This window comes from Phalangium opilio, unplaced genomic scaffold (assembly GCF_054372755.1).
Source record: "Phalangium opilio isolate 3A_F unplaced genomic scaffold, DU_Popi_V2 ptg000032l_1, whole genome shotgun sequence".
Taxonomy (NCBI): Eukaryota; Metazoa; Arthropoda; class Arachnida; order Opiliones; family Phalangiidae; genus Phalangium; species Phalangium opilio.
The window spans coordinates 11,577,172-11,595,576 of NW_028324159.1; the positions used below are offsets into that span (position 1 = coordinate 11,577,172).

Here is an 18,405-nt window from a genome sequence, read left to right on the forward strand (position 1 = left end):
CGTAAGCCCAGTATCAATTAGGCTTGGTTGGGATCAATGGAAAGAGCCGTGCGATATGGATTACGTCCCAATTATTGAATCTCTAACCTCCCTACTCTCTGACCGTTCAGTTTATAGAAGTTTTAAAGATGGCATTGCCCATGATAGTGGCATATTAAGTGATATTACAGATGGAGCTTCCTTTAAAAGAAACAAACTCATAAATGAAAATAAACCGAATGAAAAAATTCAAATTATATTATTCCAAGATGGGTTTGAAATTGCCAATCCATTGGGTTCGAGGAAATCCATCCACAAATTAATTGGAGTCTACTATACTCTTGGAAATTTAGAAAACTACCGCAGATCAACAGTTGCGTCTATGCAGTTAGTATGTCTTTTTAAAGAATCACACCTAAAATTATTTGGATGGAATGCTGTACTAAGAAACTTGATTGACGACCTGAAAAATTTGGAAATTGGAGTATCTTTATCAATTGAAGGTTTTCCGGGTATAGTTAAAGGATTTTTACACTGTATTGTTGGAGACAATTTAGGGTCCCACGGTGTTGGCGGCTTTAATTAAAGCTTTAAGAGTGGATATTTGTGTCGATTTTGTGAAATATGTGTGCCAGATAATAATTTGTCAGAAATTAGCCAGCTTCGTACAAAAGAAACATACGAAATTTCAGTTACTAGGCTTCAATTAGCCGCGAAAGTTAGCGATAAAGTGAAACATGTTTCAGGAGTAAAAAAACAATCTGTTTTCAACGAACTGACATACTTTCACGTGTGCGATTCTGGACTTCCTAGTTGTATTGGCCATGACTTAATGTTGTACATAAAAAGCTTAACTGAAAAAATGTGGTTCACATATCCACAAATAAACGCGCTCTTTAAGAAATTTAAACTCTATGGGGCAGATGCCACAAGCGCACCTGCTCCATTGAAAGAAAATTCCAATAAACTGTCAGGAAACGCATCTCAAAATTGGTGTTTTTTGCGACTTTTTACGGTTGTGGTTCATGATTATATCAAAAATGTTAACGACGAAGTTTGGACCTTAATACTTGCTCTTAAAGAGATATGTGAGTTAATATTTGCACCTATAATTTCTGAGGATCAGATTGCTATCTTAAATCATAAGATTTGTGATTATTTAGCCTTAAGAGTAGAACTATTTAAGGACGTTTCATTAAGACCTAAGCACCACTATTTAAAGCACTACCCGGCCCAAATTTTGGAACATGGACCATTGATATGGCTATGGACTTTACGATTTGAAAGTTTTCATTTATATTTTAGGAAAATAGCTAGAAAAACTGGTAATTTTAGAAATATTACGAAAAGTCTGGCGACGCTACACCAATTGCTACAAGCTTATTATAGTACTTATTTGGAGAAGACATTAAAGTGCCCAATAACCATTGTTTTGATCCAAAAGGTTTAGGCTCTGAAATTCAGAAGTGTTTTAAAAAAATTTATAACTATGAAGGAGGAATGCCTACCTTTACCATGAAAATATCTATCAAGGGCACCAAATACGAGAAAGATCAGTTTCTATTTATAAATGAAGATGATAATATTGGAATCTTTAACGTAGGTCAAATCTCTTTTGCTATTGTGTTAGACTCAAATGTGTATTTTGTTATGAAATTATTGAAGGCGACTCATATCCCCTATATTCATGCTTATGAGCTTACTGCTAATGTCGAAGTAGAATTTGGTTGCCTGGATTATAGAGAGCTTCCTGATTACTACCCTCTTATTTCCTACAGAGCTGGAAAAATGATTGTGCTTAATTTAAAGCATTCAATTGCTTTTGTCTCATAAATAAAAATATCGCTAAAGTTATTTTCTGGGTCTATTTTTTTGTTATTTATCTTTCCACATTCTCTGTTCTGTGTAGTTACATGTTTAACGGAGTGAGATCAATTGAGCCGACAATTGCACCTTTATTTCTGTTTTCCCTATTTGTATCATCTATTATTTTAACTGGTTTACGTGAAATTTATTTTAGGCACTGAGTTATACAATGGAAGAACTTACCATAGAGGAGCACATCAAAAAAGTGTTACCAAATTATAGTGGGGACGAGGTTAAAAACCTATTAGATGGCCTTCAGAACCTAGGAGTTGACTCACTCCATGATCTACAAACTGTGGTTGTAGAATCGGATTTAAAAGAAATAATGAAGCCGATACACGCTCGAAAGCTCCTTTCAAGCTTAAAGAAAAGTAAGCATAGTGGGGTTTCATATAATATTTGAACTATTTTTAACTTTGAATGAGTGTTTCTCAAATACACTTTTTTGAAGCATGTTTACCTCTTAATACATTTGTTTATTTTAGAAGATAAAAAGGCTGGTAATGCGGAATCTATGCAAAATTTGGATACGTCGATTTCATCAGACCAAAATAGAGACCATGAAAGCTACACTTCTCTCGGTACCTCGGGTTCGTCTTCGGCTTTTAAAGTTGGCGTAAAGTCTTCTAACGGCACGAATATTGCAACATACAACTTGGATTTATTGCAACTTCCTGTCGAAGTACAAAATGCCCTTCACCAGAAGATTTTCCTTGAAAAACCAGAAAGATGTGCTCTAGTAAAGCACGTAGTCGAGAGCGTTATGAACATTTTGCCAGGACCACTGAGGGCCGATTTAAAATTCGTTGCTCAGAAAATAGTTTGCCAATATCCACATTCCCTTCGAGATGGAGCTGGTGATAAAGTGATCGGATCTGGATATGGAAGTTTTTTGAACCAATTAATTAATCGCACTGAAAATACTCTCAGAAGCATGAAATCAAGAGTTAGGCGTGTTGCAAAGTCATCTAGTGCTGCTACGAAACACATGGATGCTGATACCTCCGGGGTAACTATTCAAGTCAAACGTAGTGTTTCAACCCCCGACAGCTATGGATGTGTGGATTTTGCACCTACCGTTTCAATTCCTCAAAAAGAAGTTATGGTCGAAGACAACAAATTATTGAAAAGAATGTTCCGAGAGACTGCCTACAACGATGAAGTCTCCAAACAATTTAAGAAGAATTACGCTTTGCAGCGTCTTGATATTAACGATGGCAAAGGAACACTGTACTAGAAAGATGAGCATCCCTATCTTTTTAAAGAGCAAGGGTTTTTTGGGCACGCCGAAGGACTTCTTGGATTCAATATTAAGCATCAACTAGTTGCCTCCTTGGAGAAGGAACTAGAAACCCACATTACTTTCTTCAAGCAACAGAAAAAAAATATACTTCGTTGAAAAACATTCTAACTTTATTGTCAGAATCTTCAGATGTTGAATCTGAAACTAGAATTCTCTTTTGTTTCATCGTTGAGTATTTCAAGGAAGATTTTTCCAAGCTTTTTCTCATAAGCCCGGTGAGCAAATAAAACATTAATGTGACTTCTAGATTGTTAAATGCAAGGTAAAGCAATCGCTGTGAAAAAAGGGTCCAGAATGGGTTATTCTTGATCATGGCTCGAAGCAGTTAAATTGGAAAATAATATTTTGTGACATTTTTAATGAAAGTCGTATTTCCTAGGCTAATGAGAGTTTTGCTGATATCGAAAGTAGAGCGGAATTTCCAAGTCACCCATGCGTTGTCGCTTTTGGTATGTACCTTTTAATATCTGGAAATTGCTATAGGGCGTGTAAAGCAAGAAACTGATTGACGAACAACTATACATGAATTATAAATTGTAGTAATTTAAGGATATTTATGTGAATTTTGTTTTCAGGATCTTCCCTTTTAACCGCTACAGAATTTGCTATTGCAATTGATAGCAGAGTGCTTTTTATTGGTTTGACGAGTTTTTTGTCTGCTATTGCTTTAATGTTTGGGGCTTATTATGTTTTTAACATCCAGTATCCAGATAAATTGTCTGTATCCTTGGAATACATTCAGAGGTGTTACTGTTCATATATTTTGTGTGCTGACTGAGCATGGTCTGACATTGCATCGTGAATATTGAAAAATAAATATTTGAACTAAATTTTCAGGAGGCTAATGTTAATTGACCCAATTAATGGAACTAAAGGAAAGAAAAATGGTGTCAACCGAAAAATCTTGACGTTGGCCAACTTGATTGCTGCTTCTCAGAGAAATCGGGACAGCAATGATTAAGAACAGTAAGTACACATTTCAAAAGAATTAATCTGGATTACATCCCTTGGCAATTGGTTTTGTTAATGTGCGATTTTACACACTGTATCACTTGGTCGTATAAGGATATATATCTAGGACCGATAAAATTACTATTAATATTATATAATTCACTATTTGCTCCGAGATTGCTTTAAAAAAATTTATGATTAAACATATTAGAATTAATTTGTGTCTTATTGTCGGTAACCTGTAACATATTGAAACCAGGTGTAAAATTTCAATGACCACTCATCCCCTTGCTTAATTAAATGTGTCTTTATCTCATCAATAGGTAAGATTTAATTTAGAAAACTACAAAACTGTGAGGTATGTGATCTGGAAATTAGACACCTAGTTGCTGCAATGGCAAATTTAATTTCTTCTCTAGACTTTTTACGTCGTATTACAAGATGCTGTGGGTCGAACAAATACTCATTGATTTTCAAGAAAACAGGACCCAAAAGTGAAGGGTTTATTATTTTCATTTGCATAATATTTATGTAATAGCCAAATTTTTATAAATAAAAATGTTTGCAATATGTCAGAATTATTCGTTCAAGAACAACGGGAAAAAATAAAAATTTAAGAACCCACTACAACTAAATGACCTCTAATAAACTTGTTAGTGTAAAATTTGAAACACTCCAAATTGAATTTATGTAGGGGAATTACATCGTATTTACACTTATTTTCATGCGATTGAAAGTAAAATATTTTATCTATTGGTTAAAAGTTACACGTGTTAGTTTTACCTTGAAATCAATTTTTACTTGTTATGTTAATTTTCGAATTACTTTAAAATGTATGCTGTGATGTGGTAGGGTCTGCTACTACTATTTTTTCAGATTTATTAAAGGAATATTGCCGTTTAAACATAATGATTTCTGATGCTGAACAGAAAATTCGTCGGTTACATTACTTTAAATTTTGCGGTACCGATGGCAAATCAAAATGGCAAATACGTGAATTTTACGTCCACGTTTCATTATCATTTACGGTAAAACAAGAAAACGCGTGTCGCATTACCGCAATTGATACGGTCTAGTAGCATTCCATTTTACGGTACCAATGACAAATAAAAATGGCAAATTCGTGAATTTTAGGGCTAGGTTTTATAACATTTACGGTAAAACAAGAAAACGCGTGTCGCATTACCCCAATTGATACGGTCTAGTAGCATTCCATTTTACGGTACCAATGACAAATAAAAATGGCAAATTCATGAATTTTACGGCTAGGTTTCATTAACATTTACGGTAAAACTAGAAAACGCGTGTCGCATTACCGCAATTGATACGGTCTAGTACCATTCCATTTTACGGTACCAATGACAAATAAAAATGGCAAATTCGTGAATTTTACGTCTAGGTTTCAATAACATTTACGGTAAAACTGGAAAACGCGTGTCGCAGAACCGCAATTGAAACGGTCTAGTTACATTCCATTTTGCGGTACCAATGACAAATAAAAATGGCAAATTCGTGAATTTTAGGGCTAGGTTTCATTAAAAGTTACGGTAAAACAAGAAAACGCGTGTCGCATTACCGCAATTGATATGGTCTAGTAGCATTACATTTTACGGTACCAATGACAAATGAAAATGGCAAATTCGTGAATTTTACGGCTAGGTTTCATTAACATTCATGGTAAATGTAGAAAAGGCGTGTCGCAGAAAGGCAATTGAAACGGTCTAGTTGCATTACCTTTTACGGTACCAATGACAAATATAAGTGGCATATTCGTGAATTAAGGGGCTAGGTTTCAATAACATTTACGGTAAAACTGGAAATCGCATGTCGCATAACCGTAATTTATACGGTAAAGTAGCATGAAAATTTGTCCGAGACTATAAAACAAATAGTTTTATAACAATACATTTAAGAGTACGGAAGACGTACATTTTACGAAATGTCATTCAAAAAGTTTCCATACGAAAGTAAAATATTATTTTCAAATGCTGTTTATTTGACGTCATTTACTTAGTGTTAATCATGGCGCTGTTGCTGTATATTTTACTATAATATGGCAATAAGTTTTAATTCCAGCAAATCTTGGTTTTTTCTGTTGAGTTACATTAAAGTTGAGTGTGAAATTGACATTTTATTTTACGGTCAATTCACTGGCAGCAGACTGCCGGTAATTTGATAGTAAAATTTACGGTAATTTCTTACAGTGAAGTTATTCGGGGTCCTAACTCAACTTCTATGTTGCAAGTGAGATCATATTCTGATATTAGCAACTGTTTCACGTTCTTCGGAGTAAAATCTTTATCAGACCAATGATACGCTAAAGTCTTAATTTGCCTATAGGCTTCTGGAAGTTTATGTAACATTTGGAAGGCTATTTCCATGTCTTATATTTGTAATCCCGCTGCATTCAAATTATCTGCTATCACTATTAAACTTGCTAAGTGTGTTGCCACTGAGCCACCCTTATATCGACAGCTTATAAATTCTGATCGTAAGTCTGTCATACGCGCTTTTGATTTGGGTTCTTATATTCGTGCTAAAATATCCCACGCTTCCTTTGCTGTATCGCACTTCTCTATAATACTCTTGTGGGGGTCATCACACGCTAATGAAAATTTTGATAACGCTTTCTGCGATCTTCTAAGATATGCTGTTTTCGCGTCTTCTGAAGCTGATGCCTCTGGTTCTTTTTTTTTCCATCCAGCAATCCCCATAAACCATAGTCTAATAATGCCATTCGCATATCGCGCTTCCAGGTCTCATAATTGCAATAATTTAATTTTCGAAATGATAGAGCATTGCCTGCGTTGTTAGTCTCTACGTAATCGGCCATTGTAATTATAAATATTCTCTACTTTACTTAATATTCCAGCTTACCATGTCATATAATACTCTAATAATACTATTTAAATGCTTATTTACTCCCTTCTTGTTTAACTTCCTAGTACTCCTTAACTTCTCAAATGGTTTTATGATTGGCTTATTTCTGTTTACTAGCTTACTTAATGGTCTTATTATTATTATTAAATTATGGTTAAAATGTTCCATTAAATGTTCATCAGTTCATACTTAGATCACCATTACTATTATACTTAAATTATAATTATTATCGCGTACTGTTCAGTCTTAGGTTTCTTCTTGTTATGTGTAACTCACCGCCGTTGTTTGTACTGTTCTTGTCCTCTGTTGTATGGCTTCTTGTTTCTTAAGTCGCTCTTCCTGGGTTGCTTGTTGTGAGCATGTTTTAACTTGTCCAAGACAGTTCCATTCCTCGATTAGTTGACACACTTGGTCTGGGTTTTCTAACCCTAACTTCCACGTTGTACCGGATTACCGCACTGATTTTGACTGCCCCGTTCGTCGCTAAGCCTCATACATTGACTCCGTCCGCGTAAACTGTTTATTACCGCGTCTGTACCATTAATCACGTTAAATACTTGTTGAATACCGTTAAATACCGCGAACCACGCTCTGCTACCATGTTAAATTAATATTCAAGTAATGACGCCGGATTATATAAAACCATATTAGTTTATTATTATTCAGTTTAAGTTAAGTTAGTCATAGTTCTTCATTTCGGGAAAGCATTCTTACTGTTATTACATACTGGTTATAATTACAAATAGTTGAATACGTCCTACTACAATACTAGGTCTACCTAGCGTTACACACGAGAGGCACATCCTGAGGGTGACTCACTGGTAGAGAACCGATCGAGAGAGAGAGTGAGAGAGTAATGCATTATCACAAATTCAGTCTAATCCTAAACTCGGGTTAGGTGCAAAGGTTCTTTATCTCTATCATGTGATTATAGCGAAGATAACTGTTCAGTTCCAACAGATAAAGAGATGAAATGATTAATAACAGCCTCGAGAGCGCAGTAGGTAGCGCGTCGCTCTCATAATCTGAAGGTCGTGAGTTCGATCCTCACTCGAGTTATGATTTTGGCGCTGATTTTCGTTAATAGAATACTTGATTGATAAAGAGGTGACGTGTTATTCTATCACCTTCTATAGCGCAGTAGGTAGCCCGTCAGTCTCATAATCTGAAGGTCGTGAGTTCGATCCTCACTCGGGGCATGAGTTTGGTGCTGATTTACGTTAAAAGAATACTTGATTGATAAAGATGTGAAATGCTTTAATAACAGCCTCGATAGCGCAGTAGTTCTCATAATCTGAAGGTCGTGAGTTCGATCCTCACTCGGCGCAAGATTTTGGCGCTGATTTTCGTTAATATAATACTTGATTGATAAAGAGATGAAATGATTAATAACAGCCTCGAGAGCGCAGTAGGTAGCGCGTCAGTCTCATAATGTGAAGGTCGTGAGTTCGATCCTCACTCGGGGCATGAATTTGGCGCTGATTTTCGTAAATAGAATACTTGATTGATAAAGAGATGAAGTGATTAATAACAGCCTCGATAGCGCAGTAGGTAGCGCGTCAGTCTCATAATGTGAAGGGGGTGAGTTCGATCCTCACTCGGAGCATGACTTTGGCGCTGATTTTCGTAAATAGAATACTTGATTGATAAAGAGGTGACGTGTTATTCTAACAGCCTCGATAGCGCAGTAGGTAGCCCGTCAGTCTCATAATCTGAAGGTCGTGAGTTCGATGCTCACTCGGGGCATGAGTTTGGTGCTGATTTTCGTTAAAAGAATACTTGATTGATAAAGATGTGAAATATTTTAATAACAGCCTCGATAGCGCAGTAGGTAGCGCGTCAGTCTCATAATGTGAAGGTCGTGAGTTCGATCCTCACTCGGGGCATGACTTTGGCGCTGATTTTCGTAAATAGAATTGATAAAGAGGTGACGTGTTATTCTAACAGCCTCGATAGCGCAGTAGGTAGCCCGTCACTCTCATAATCTGAAGGTCGTGTTTTCGATCCTCACTCGGGGCATGAGTTTGGCGCTGATATAATATATATAATCACATGATAGAGATAAAGAACCTTTGCACCTAACCCGAGTTTAGGATTAGACTGAATTTGTGATAATGCATTACTCTCTCACTCTCTCTCTCGATCGGTTCTCTACCAGTGAGTCACCCTCAGGATGTGCCTCTCGTGTGTAACGCTAGGTAGACCTAGTATTGTAGTAGGACGTATTCAACTATTTGTAATTATAACCAGTATGTAATAACAGTAAGAATGCTTTCCCGAAATGAAGAACTATGACTAACTTAACTTAAACTGAATAATAATAAACTAATATGGTTTTATATAATCCGGCGTCATTACTTGAATATTAATTTAACATGGTAGCAGAGCGTGGTTCGCGGTATTTAACGGTATTCAACAAGTATTTAACGTGATTAATGGTACAGACGCGGTAATAAACAGTTTACGCGGACGGAGTCAATGTACATAGCCGAGGCTTAGCGACGAACGGGGCAGTCAAAATCAGTGCGGTAATCCGGTACAACGTGGAAGTTAGGGTTAGAAAACCCAGACCAAGTGTGTCAACTAATCGAGGAATGGAACTGTCTTGGACAAGTTAAAACATGCTCACAACAAGCAACCCAGGAAGAGCGACTTAAGAAACAAGAAGCCATACAACAGAGGACAAGAACAGTACAAACAACGGCGGTGAGTTACACATAACAAGAAGAAACCTAAGACTGAACAGTACGCGATAATAATTATAATTTAAGTATAATAGTAATGGTGATCTAAGTATGAACTGATGAACATTTAATGGAACATTTTAACCATAATTTAATAATAATAATAAGACCATTAAGTAAGCTAGTAAACAGAAATAAGCCAATCATAAAACCATTTGAGAAGTTAAGGAGTACTAGGAAGTTAAACAAGAAGGGAGTAAATAAGCATTTAAATAGTATTATTAGAGTATTATATGACATGGTAAGCTGGAATATTAAGTAAAGTAGAGAATATTTATAATTACAATGGCCGATTACGTAGAGACAAACAACGCAGGCAATGCTCTATCATTTCGAAAATTAAATTATTGCAATTATGAGACCTGGAAGCGCGATATGCGAATGGCATTATTAGACTATGGTTTATGGGGATTGCTGGATGGAAAAAAAAAGAACCAGAGGCATCAGCTTCAGAAGACGCGAAAACAGCATATCTTAGAAGATCGCAGAAAGCGTTATCAAAATTTTCATTAGCGTGTGATGACCCCCACAAGAGTATTATAGAGAAGTGCGATACAGCAAAGGAAGCGTGGGATATTTTAGCACGAATATAAGAACCCAAATCAAAAGCGCGTATGACAGACTTACGATCAGAATTTATAAGCTGTCGATATAAGGGTGGCTCAGTGGCAACACACTTAGCAAGTTTAATAGTGATAGCAGATAATTTGAATGCAGCGGGATTACAAATATAAGACATGGAAATAGCCTTCCAAATGTTACATAAACTTCCAGAAGCCTATAGGCAAATTAAGACTTTAGCGTATCATTGGTCTGATAAAGATTTTACTCCGAAGAACGTGAAACAGTTGCTAATATCAGAATATGATCTCACTTGCAACATAGAAGTTGAGTTAGGACCCCGAATAACTTCACTGTAAGAAATTACCGTAAATTTTACTATCAAATTACCGGCAGTCTGCTGCCAGTGAATTGACCGTAAAATAAAATGTCAATTTCACACTCAACTTTAATGTAACTCAACAGAAAAAACCAAGATTTGCTGGAATTAAAACTTATTGCCATATTATAGTAAAATATACAGCAACAGCGCCATGATTAACACTAAGTAAATGACGTCAAATAAACAGCATTTGAAAATAATATTTTACTTTCGTATGGAAACTTTTTGAATGACATTTCGTAAAATGTACGTCTTCCGTACTCTTAAATGTATTGTTATAAAACTATTTGTTTTATAGTCTCGGACAAATTTTCATGCTACTTTACCGTATAAATTACGGTTATGCGACATGCGATTTCCAGTTTTACCGTAAATGTTATTGAAACCTAGCCCCTTAATTCACGAATATGCCACTTATATTTGTCATTGGTACCGTAAAAGGTAATGCAACTAGACCGTTTCAATTGCCTTTCTGCGACACGCCTTTTCTACATTTACCATGAATGTTAATGAAACCTAGCCGTAAAATTCACGAATTTGCCATTTTCATTTGTCATTGGTACCGTAAAATGTAATGCTACTAGGCCATATCAATTGCGGTAATGCGACACGCGTTTTCTTGTTTTACCGTAACTTTTAATGAAACCTAGCCCTAAAATTCACGAATTTGCCATTTTTATTTGTCATTGGTACCGCAAAATGGAATGTAACTAGACCGTTTCAATTGCGGTTCTGCGACACGCGTTTTCCAGTTTTACCGTAAATGTTATTGAAACCTAGACGTAAAATTCACGAATTTGCCATTTTTATTTGTCATTGGTACCGTAAAATGGAATGGTACTAGACCGTATCAATTGCGGTAATGCGACACGCGTTTTCTAGTTTTACCGTAAATGTTAATGAAACCTAGCCGTAAAATTCATGAATTTGCCATTTTTATTTGTCATTGGTACCGTAAAATGGAATGCTACTAGACCGTATCAATTGGGGTAATGCGACACGCGTTTTCTTGTTTTACCGTAAATGTTATAAAACCTAGCCCTAAAATTCACGAATTTGCCATTTTTATTTGTCATTGGTACCGTAAAATGGAATGCTACTAGACCGTATCAATTGCGGTAATGCGACACGCGTTTTCTTGTTTTACCGTAAATGATAATGAAACGTGGACGTAAAATTCACGTATTTGCCATTTTGATTTGCCATCGGTACCGCAAAATTTAAAGTAATGTAACCGACGAATTTTCTGTTCAGCATCAGAAATCATTATGTTTAAACGTCCGATCGAGGGAGTGAGTTGCATTATCACTAATTAAGTCTTATCCTAAACTCGGCTTAGGTGCAAAGGTTCTTTATCTCTATCATGTGATTATAGCGAAGATAACTGTTCAGTTCAGTTCAGTTCCAACAGTGAGGATCGAACTCACGACCTTCAGATTATGAGACTGTCGGGCTACCTACTGCGCTATCGAGGCTGTTAGAATAACACGTCACCTCTTATCAATCAAGTATTCTATTTACGAAAATCAGCGCCAAAGTCATGCCCCGAGTGAGGATCGAACTCACGACCTTCACATTATGAGACTGAAGCGCTACCTATTGCGCTATCGAGGCTGTTATTAATCACTTCATCTCTTTATCAATCAAGTATTCTATTAACGAAAATCAGCGCCAAAATCATAACTCGAGTGAGGATCGAACTCACAACCTTCAGATAATGAGACTGACGCGCTACCTACTGCGCTATCAAGGCTCTCAGAATAACACGTCACCTCTATATCAATCAAGTATTCTATTTACGAAAATCAGCGCAAAATTCATGCCCCGAGTGAGGATCGAACTCACGACCTTCACATTATGAGACTGACGCGCTACCTACTGCGCTCTCGAGGCTGTTATTAATCATTTCATCTCTTTATCAATCAAGTATTCTATTAACGAAAATCAGCGCCAAAATCATAACTCGAGTGAGGATCGAACTCACGACCTTCAGATTATGAGAGTGACGGGCTACCTACTGCGCTATGGAGGCTGTTAGAATAACACGTCACCTCTTTATCAATTCTATTTACGAAAATCAGCGCCAAAGTCATGCCCCGAGTGAGGATCGAACTCACGACCTTCACATTATGAGACTGACGCGCTACCTACTGCGCTATCGAGGCTGTTATTAAAATATTTCACATCTTTATCAATCAAGTATTCTTTTAACGAAAATCAGCACCAAACTCATGCCCCGAGTGAGGATCGAACTCACGACCTTCAGATTATGAGACTGACGGGCTACCTACTGCGCTATCGAGGCTGTTAGAATAACACGTCACCTCTTTATCAATCAAGTATTCTATTTACGAAAATCAGCGCCAAAGTCATGCCCCGAGTGAGGATCGAACTCACCCCCTTCACATTATGAGACTGACGCGCTACCTACTGCGCTATCGAGGCTGTTATTAATCACTTCATCTCTTTATCAATCAAGTATTCTATTTACGAAAATCAGCGCCAAATTCATGCCCCGAGTGAGGATCGAACTCACGACCTTCACATTATGAGACTGACGCGCTACATACTGCGCTCTTGAGGCTGTTATTAATCATTTCATCTCTTTATCAATCAAGTATTATATTAACGAAAATCAGCGCCAAAATCTTGCGCCGAGTGAGGATCGAACTCACGACCTTCAGATTATGAGAACTACTGCGCTATCGAGGCTGTTATTAAAACATTTCACATCTTTATCAATCAAGTATTCTTTTACCGAAAATCAGCACCAAACTCATGCCCCGAGTGAGGATCGAACTCACGACCTTCAGATTATGAGACTGACGGGCTACCTACTGCGCTATAGAGGGTGATAGAATAACACGTCACCTCTTTATCAATCAAGTATTCTATTAACGAAAATCAGCGCCAAAATCATAAATCGAGTGAGGATCGAACTCACGACCTTCAGATTATGAGAGCGACGCGCTACCTACTGCGCTATCAAGGCTCTCAGAATAACACGTCACCTCTATATCAATCAAGTATTCTATTTACGAAAATCAGCGCCAAACTCATGCCCCGAGTGAGGATCGAAAACACGACCTTCAGATTATGAGAGTGACGGGCTACCTACTGCGCTATCGAGGCTGTTAGAATAACACGTCACCTCTTTATCAATTCTATTTACGAAAATCAGCGCCAAAGTCATGCCCCGAGTGAGGATCGAACTCACGACCTTCACATTATGAGACTGACGCGCTACCTACTGCGCTATCGAGGCTGTTATTAAAATATTTCACATCTTTATCAATCAAGTATTCTTTTAACGAAAATCAGCACCAAACTCATGCCCCGAGTGAGCATCGAACTCACGACCTTCAGATTATGAGACTGACGGGCTACCTACTGCGCTATCGAGGCTGTTAGAATAACACGTCACCTCTTTATCAATCAAGTATTCTATTTACGAAAATCAGCGCCAAAGTCATGCTCCGAGTGAGGATCGAACTCACCCCCTTCACATTATGAGACTGACGCGCTACCTACTGCGCTATCGAGGCTGTTATTAATCACTTCATCTCTTTATCAATCAAGTATTCTATTTACGAAAATCAGCGCCAAATTCATGCCCCGAGTGAGGATCGAACTCACGACCTTCACATTATGAGACTGACGCGCTACCTACTGCGCTCTTGAGGCTGTTATTAATCATTTCATCTCTTTATCAATCATGTATTATATTAACGAAAATCAGCGCCAAAATCTTGCGCCGAGTGAGGATCGAACTCACGACCTTCAGATTATGAGAACTACTGCGCTATCGAGGCTGTTATTAAAACATATCACATCTTTATCAATCAAGTATTCTTTTACCGAAAATCAGCACCAAACTCATGCCCCGAGTGAGGATCGAACTCACGACCTTCAGATTATGAGAGCGACGCGCTACCTACTGCGCTATCAAGGCTCTCAGAATAACACGTCACCTCTATATCAATCAAGTATTCTATTTACGAAAATCAGCGCCAAACTCATGCCCCGAGTGAGGATCGAAAACACGACCTTCAGATTATGAGAGTGACGGGCTACCTACTGCGCTATCGAGGCTGTTAGAATAACACGTCACCTCTTTATCAATTCTATTTACGAAAATCAGCGCCAAAGTCATGCCCCGAGTGAGGATCGAACTCACGACCTTCACATTATGAGACTGACGCGCTACCTACTGCGCTATCGAGGCTGTTATTAAAATATTTCACATCTTTATCAATCAAGTATTCTTTTAACGAAAATCAGCACCAAACTCATGCCCCGAGTGAGCATCGAACTCACGACCTTCAGATTATGAGACTGACGGGCTACCTACTGCGCTATCGAGGCTGTTAGAATAACACGTCACGTCTTTATCAATCAAGTATTCTATTTACGAAAATCAGCGCCAAAGTCATGCTCCGAGTGAGGATCGAACTCACCCCCTTCACATTATGAGACTGACGCGCTACCTACTGCGCTATCGAGGCTGTTATTAATCACTTCATCTATCAAGTATTCTATTTACGAAAATCAGCGCCAAATTCATGCCCCGAGTGAGGATCGAACTCACGACCTTCACATTATGAGACTGACGCGCTACCTACTGCGCTCTTGAGGCTGTTATTAATCATTTCATCTCTTTATCAATCAAGTATTATATTAACGAAAATCAGCGCCAAAATCTTGCGCCGAGTGAGGATCGAACTCACGACCTTCAGATTATGAGAACTACTGCGCTATCGAGGCTGTTATTAAAACATTTCACATCTTTATCAATCAAGTATTCTTTTACCGAAAATCAGCACCAAACTCATGCCCCGAGTGAGGATCGAACTCACGACCTTCAGATTATGAGACTGACGGGCTACCTACTGCGCTATAGAGGGTGATAGAATAACACGTCACCTCTTTATCAATCAAGTATTCTATTAACGAAAATCAGCGCCAAAATCATAAATCGAGTGAGGATCGAACTCACGACCTTCAGATTATGAGAGCGACGCGCTACCTACTGCGCTATCAAGGCTCTCCGAATAACACGTCACCTCCATATCAATCAAGTATTAATAGAATTGATAAAGAGGTGACGTGTTATTCTAACAGCCTCGATAGCGCAGTAGGTAGCCCGTCACTCTCATAATCTGAAGGTCGTGTTTTCGATCCTCACTCGGGGCATGAGTTTGGCGCTGATTTTCGTAAATAGAATACTTGATTGATATAGAGGTGACGTGTTATTCTGAGAGCCTTGATAGCGCAGTAGGTAGCGCGTCGCTCTCATAATCTGAAGGTCGTGAGTTCGATCCTCACTCGATTTATGATTTTGGCGCTGATTTTCGTTAATAGAATACTTGATTGATAAAGAGGTGACGTGTTATTCTATCACCCTCTATAGCGCAGTAGGTAGCCCGTCAGTCTCATAATCTGAAGGTCGTGAGTTCGATCCTCACTCGGGGCATGAGTTTGGTGCTGATTTTCGGTAAAAGAATACTTGATTGATAAAGATGTGAAATGTTTTAATAACAGCCTCGATAGCGCAGTAGTTCTCATAATCTGAAGGTCGTGAGTTCGATCCTCACTCGGCGCAAGATTTTGGCGCTGATTTTCGTTAATATAATACTTGATTGATAAAGAGATGAAATGATTAATAACAGCCTCAAGAGCGCAGTAGGTAGCGCGTCAGTCTCATAATGTGAAGGTCGTGAGTTCGATCCTCACTCGGGGCATGAATTTGGCGCTGATTTTCGTAAATAGAATACTTGATAGATGAAGTGATTAATAACAGCCTCGATAGCGCAGTAGGTAGCGCGTCAGTCTCATAATGTGAAGGGGGTGAGTTCGATCCTCACTCGGAGCATGACTTTGGCGCTGATTTTCGTAAATAGAATACTTGATTGATAAAGAGGTGACGTGTTATTCTAACAGCCTCGATAGCGCAGTAGGTAGCCCGTCAGTCTCATAATCTGAAGGTCGTGAGTTCGATGCTCACTCGGGGCATGAGTTTGGTGCTGATTTTCGTTAAAAGAATACTTGATTGATAAAGATGTGAAATATTTTAATAACAGCCTCGATAGCGGAGTATGTAGCGCGTCAGTCTCATAATGTGAAGGTCGTGAGTTCGATCCTCACTCGGGGCATGACTTTGGCGCTGATTTTCGTAAATAGAATTGATAAAGAGGTGACGTGTTATTCTAACAGCCTCGATAGCGCAGTAGGTAGCCCGTCACTCTCATAATCTGAAGGTCGTGAGTTCGATCCTCACTCGATTTATGATTTTGGCGCTGATTTTCGTTAATAGAATACTTGATTGATAAAGAGGTGACGTGTTATTCTATCACCCTCTATAGCGCAGTAGGTAGCCCGTCAGTCTCATAATCTGAAGGTCGTGAGTTCGATCCTCACTCGGGGCATGGGTTTGGTGCTGATTTTCGGTAAAAGAATACTTGATTGATAAAGATGTGAAATGTTTTAATAACAGCCTCGATAGCGCAGTAGTTCTCATAATCTGAAGGTCGTGAGTTCGATCCTCACTCGGCGCAAGATTTTGGCGCTGATTTTCGTTAATATAATACTTGATTGATAAAGAAATGAAATGATTAATAACAGCCTCAAGAGCGCAGTATGTAGCGCGTCAGTCTCATAATGTGAAGGTCGTGAGTTCGATCCTCACTCGGGGCATGAATTTGGCGCTGATTTTCGTAAATAGAATACTTGATTGATAAAGAGATGAAGTGATTAATAACAGCCTCGATAGCGCAGTAGGTAGCGCGTCAGTCTCATAATGTGAAGGGGGTGAGTTCGATCCTCACTCGGGGCATGACTTTGGCGCTGATTTTCGTAAATAGAATACTTGATTGATAAAGAGGTGACGTGTTATTCTAACAGCCTCGATAGCGCAGTAGGTAGCCCGTCAGTCTCATAATCTGAAGGTCGTGAGTTCGATCCTCACTCGGGGCATGAGTTTGGTGCTGATTTTCGTTAAAAGAATACTTGATTGATAAAGATGTGAAATATTTTAATAACAGCCTCGATAGCGCAGTAGGTAGCGCGTCAGTCTCATAATGTGAAGGTCGTGAGTTCGATCCTCACTCGGGGCATGACTTTGGCGCTGATTTTCGTAAATAGAATTGATAAAGAGGTGACGTGTTATTCTAACAGCCTCCATAGCGCAGTAGGTAGCCCGTCACTCTCATAATCTGAAGGTCGTGAGTTCGATCCTCACTCGAGTTATGATTTTGGCGCTGATTTTCGTTAATAGAATACTTGATTGATAAAGAGATGAAATGATTAATAACAGCCTCGAGAGCGCAGTAGGTAGCGCGTCAGTCTCATAATGTGAAGGTCGTGAGTTCGATCCTCACTCGGGGCATGAATTTTGCGCTGATTTTCGTAAATAGAATACTTGATTGATATAGAGGTGACGTGTTATTCTGAGAGCCTTGATAGCGCAGTAGGTAGCGCGTCGCTCTCATAATCTGAAGGTCGTGAGTTCGATCCTCACTCGATTTATGATTTTGGCGCTGATTTTCGTTAATAGAATACTTGATTGATAAAGAGGTGACGTGTTATTCTATCACCCTCTATAGCGCAGTAGGTAGCCCGTCAGTCTCATAATCTGAAGGTCGTGAGTTCGATCCTCACTCGGGGCATGGGTTTGGTGCTGATTTTCGGTAAAAGAATACTTGATTGATAAAGATGTGAAATGTTTTAATAACAGCCTCGAT

The 18,405-nt window shown here is 38.4% G+C and overlaps 1 protein-coding gene and 18 non-coding genes across 19 annotated transcripts; 9 read left to right on the plus strand and 10 right to left on the minus strand.

The window, feature by feature from the left end:
- The first annotated feature begins 1,479 nt into the window (after positions 1–1,479).
- LOC149686198 (uncharacterized) lies at positions 1,480–4,991 on the plus strand. Its single transcript, XM_089871104.1, has 9 exons — positions 1,480–1,578; positions 1,645–1,773; positions 2,000–2,216; positions 2,331–3,062; positions 3,161–3,363; positions 3,528–3,597; positions 3,724–3,892; positions 3,986–4,114; positions 4,519–4,991. The coding sequence occupies exons 1-8, from the start codon at positions 1,480–1,482 to the stop codon at positions 4,107–4,109; spliced, it is 1,743 nt and encodes a 580-aa protein (XP_089727230.1). The 3' UTR covers positions 4,110–4,114; positions 4,519–4,991.
- A 3,382-nt stretch (positions 4,992–8,373) lies between these two features.
- Positions 8,374–8,446, plus strand: TRNAM-CAU (transfer RNA methionine (anticodon CAU)). The gene has a single exon. It is a non-coding gene; the product is annotated as a tRNA-Met (tRNA).
- Positions 8,447–8,652: 206 nt separating this feature from the next.
- TRNAM-CAU (transfer RNA methionine (anticodon CAU)) lies at positions 8,653–8,725 on the plus strand. Its single transcript has one exon. It is a non-coding gene; the product is annotated as a tRNA-Met (tRNA).
- A 67-nt stretch (positions 8,726–8,792) lies between these two features.
- Positions 8,793–8,865, plus strand: TRNAM-CAU (transfer RNA methionine (anticodon CAU)). The gene has a single exon. It is a non-coding gene; the product is annotated as a tRNA-Met (tRNA).
- Positions 8,866–12,207: 3,342 nt separating this feature from the next.
- Positions 12,208–12,280, minus strand: TRNAM-CAU (transfer RNA methionine (anticodon CAU)). The gene has a single exon. It is a non-coding gene; the product is annotated as a tRNA-Met (tRNA).
- Positions 12,281–12,486: 206 nt separating this feature from the next.
- TRNAM-CAU (transfer RNA methionine (anticodon CAU)) lies at positions 12,487–12,559 on the minus strand. Its single transcript has one exon. It is a non-coding gene; the product is annotated as a tRNA-Met (tRNA).
- A 199-nt stretch (positions 12,560–12,758) lies between these two features.
- On the minus strand, positions 12,759–12,831 carry TRNAM-CAU (transfer RNA methionine (anticodon CAU)). The gene has a single exon. It is a non-coding gene; the product is annotated as a tRNA-Met (tRNA).
- Positions 12,832–12,898: 67 nt separating this feature from the next.
- Positions 12,899–12,971, minus strand: TRNAM-CAU (transfer RNA methionine (anticodon CAU)). Its single transcript has one exon. It is a non-coding gene; the product is annotated as a tRNA-Met (tRNA).
- Positions 12,972–13,038: 67 nt separating this feature from the next.
- TRNAM-CAU (transfer RNA methionine (anticodon CAU)) lies at positions 13,039–13,111 on the minus strand. Its single transcript has one exon. It is a non-coding gene; the product is annotated as a tRNA-Met (tRNA).
- A 747-nt stretch (positions 13,112–13,858) lies between these two features.
- On the minus strand, positions 13,859–13,931 carry TRNAM-CAU (transfer RNA methionine (anticodon CAU)). The gene has a single exon. It is a non-coding gene; the product is annotated as a tRNA-Met (tRNA).
- Positions 13,932–13,998: 67 nt separating this feature from the next.
- Positions 13,999–14,071, minus strand: TRNAM-CAU (transfer RNA methionine (anticodon CAU)). Its single transcript has one exon. It is a non-coding gene; the product is annotated as a tRNA-Met (tRNA).
- A 474-nt stretch (positions 14,072–14,545) lies between these two features.
- TRNAM-CAU (transfer RNA methionine (anticodon CAU)) lies at positions 14,546–14,618 on the minus strand. The gene has a single exon. It is a non-coding gene; the product is annotated as a tRNA-Met (tRNA).
- Positions 14,619–14,818: 200 nt separating this feature from the next.
- On the minus strand, positions 14,819–14,891 carry TRNAM-CAU (transfer RNA methionine (anticodon CAU)). Its single transcript has one exon. It is a non-coding gene; the product is annotated as a tRNA-Met (tRNA).
- Positions 14,892–14,958: 67 nt separating this feature from the next.
- Positions 14,959–15,031, minus strand: TRNAM-CAU (transfer RNA methionine (anticodon CAU)). The gene has a single exon. It is a non-coding gene; the product is annotated as a tRNA-Met (tRNA).
- A 1,574-nt stretch (positions 15,032–16,605) lies between these two features.
- Positions 16,606–16,678, plus strand: TRNAM-CAU (transfer RNA methionine (anticodon CAU)). The gene has a single exon. It is a non-coding gene; the product is annotated as a tRNA-Met (tRNA).
- A 747-nt stretch (positions 16,679–17,425) lies between these two features.
- TRNAM-CAU (transfer RNA methionine (anticodon CAU)) lies at positions 17,426–17,498 on the plus strand. Its single transcript has one exon. It is a non-coding gene; the product is annotated as a tRNA-Met (tRNA).
- A 67-nt stretch (positions 17,499–17,565) lies between these two features.
- On the plus strand, positions 17,566–17,638 carry TRNAM-CAU (transfer RNA methionine (anticodon CAU)). Its single transcript has one exon. It is a non-coding gene; the product is annotated as a tRNA-Met (tRNA).
- Positions 17,639–17,705: 67 nt separating this feature from the next.
- Positions 17,706–17,778, plus strand: TRNAM-CAU (transfer RNA methionine (anticodon CAU)). Its single transcript has one exon. It is a non-coding gene; the product is annotated as a tRNA-Met (tRNA).
- Positions 17,779–17,977: 199 nt separating this feature from the next.
- On the plus strand, positions 17,978–18,050 carry TRNAM-CAU (transfer RNA methionine (anticodon CAU)). Its single transcript has one exon. It is a non-coding gene; the product is annotated as a tRNA-Met (tRNA).
- The last annotated feature ends 355 nt before the right edge of the window (positions 18,051–18,405 follow it).

Coding starts and splice junctions, on each gene's coding strand:
- LOC149686198 (XM_089871104.1), top strand. CDS start 1,480: ATGCCTACCTTTACCATGAAAATATCTATCAAGGGCACCAAATACGAG. Junction 2,217..2,330: donor CCTTTCAAGCTTAAAGAAAA/GTAAGCATAGTG, acceptor TGTTTATTTTAG/AAGATAAAAAGGCTGGTAAT. Junction 3,893..3,985: donor TCCTTGGAATACATTCAGAG/GTGTTACTGTTC, acceptor CTAAATTTTCAG/GAGGCTAATGTTAATTGACC.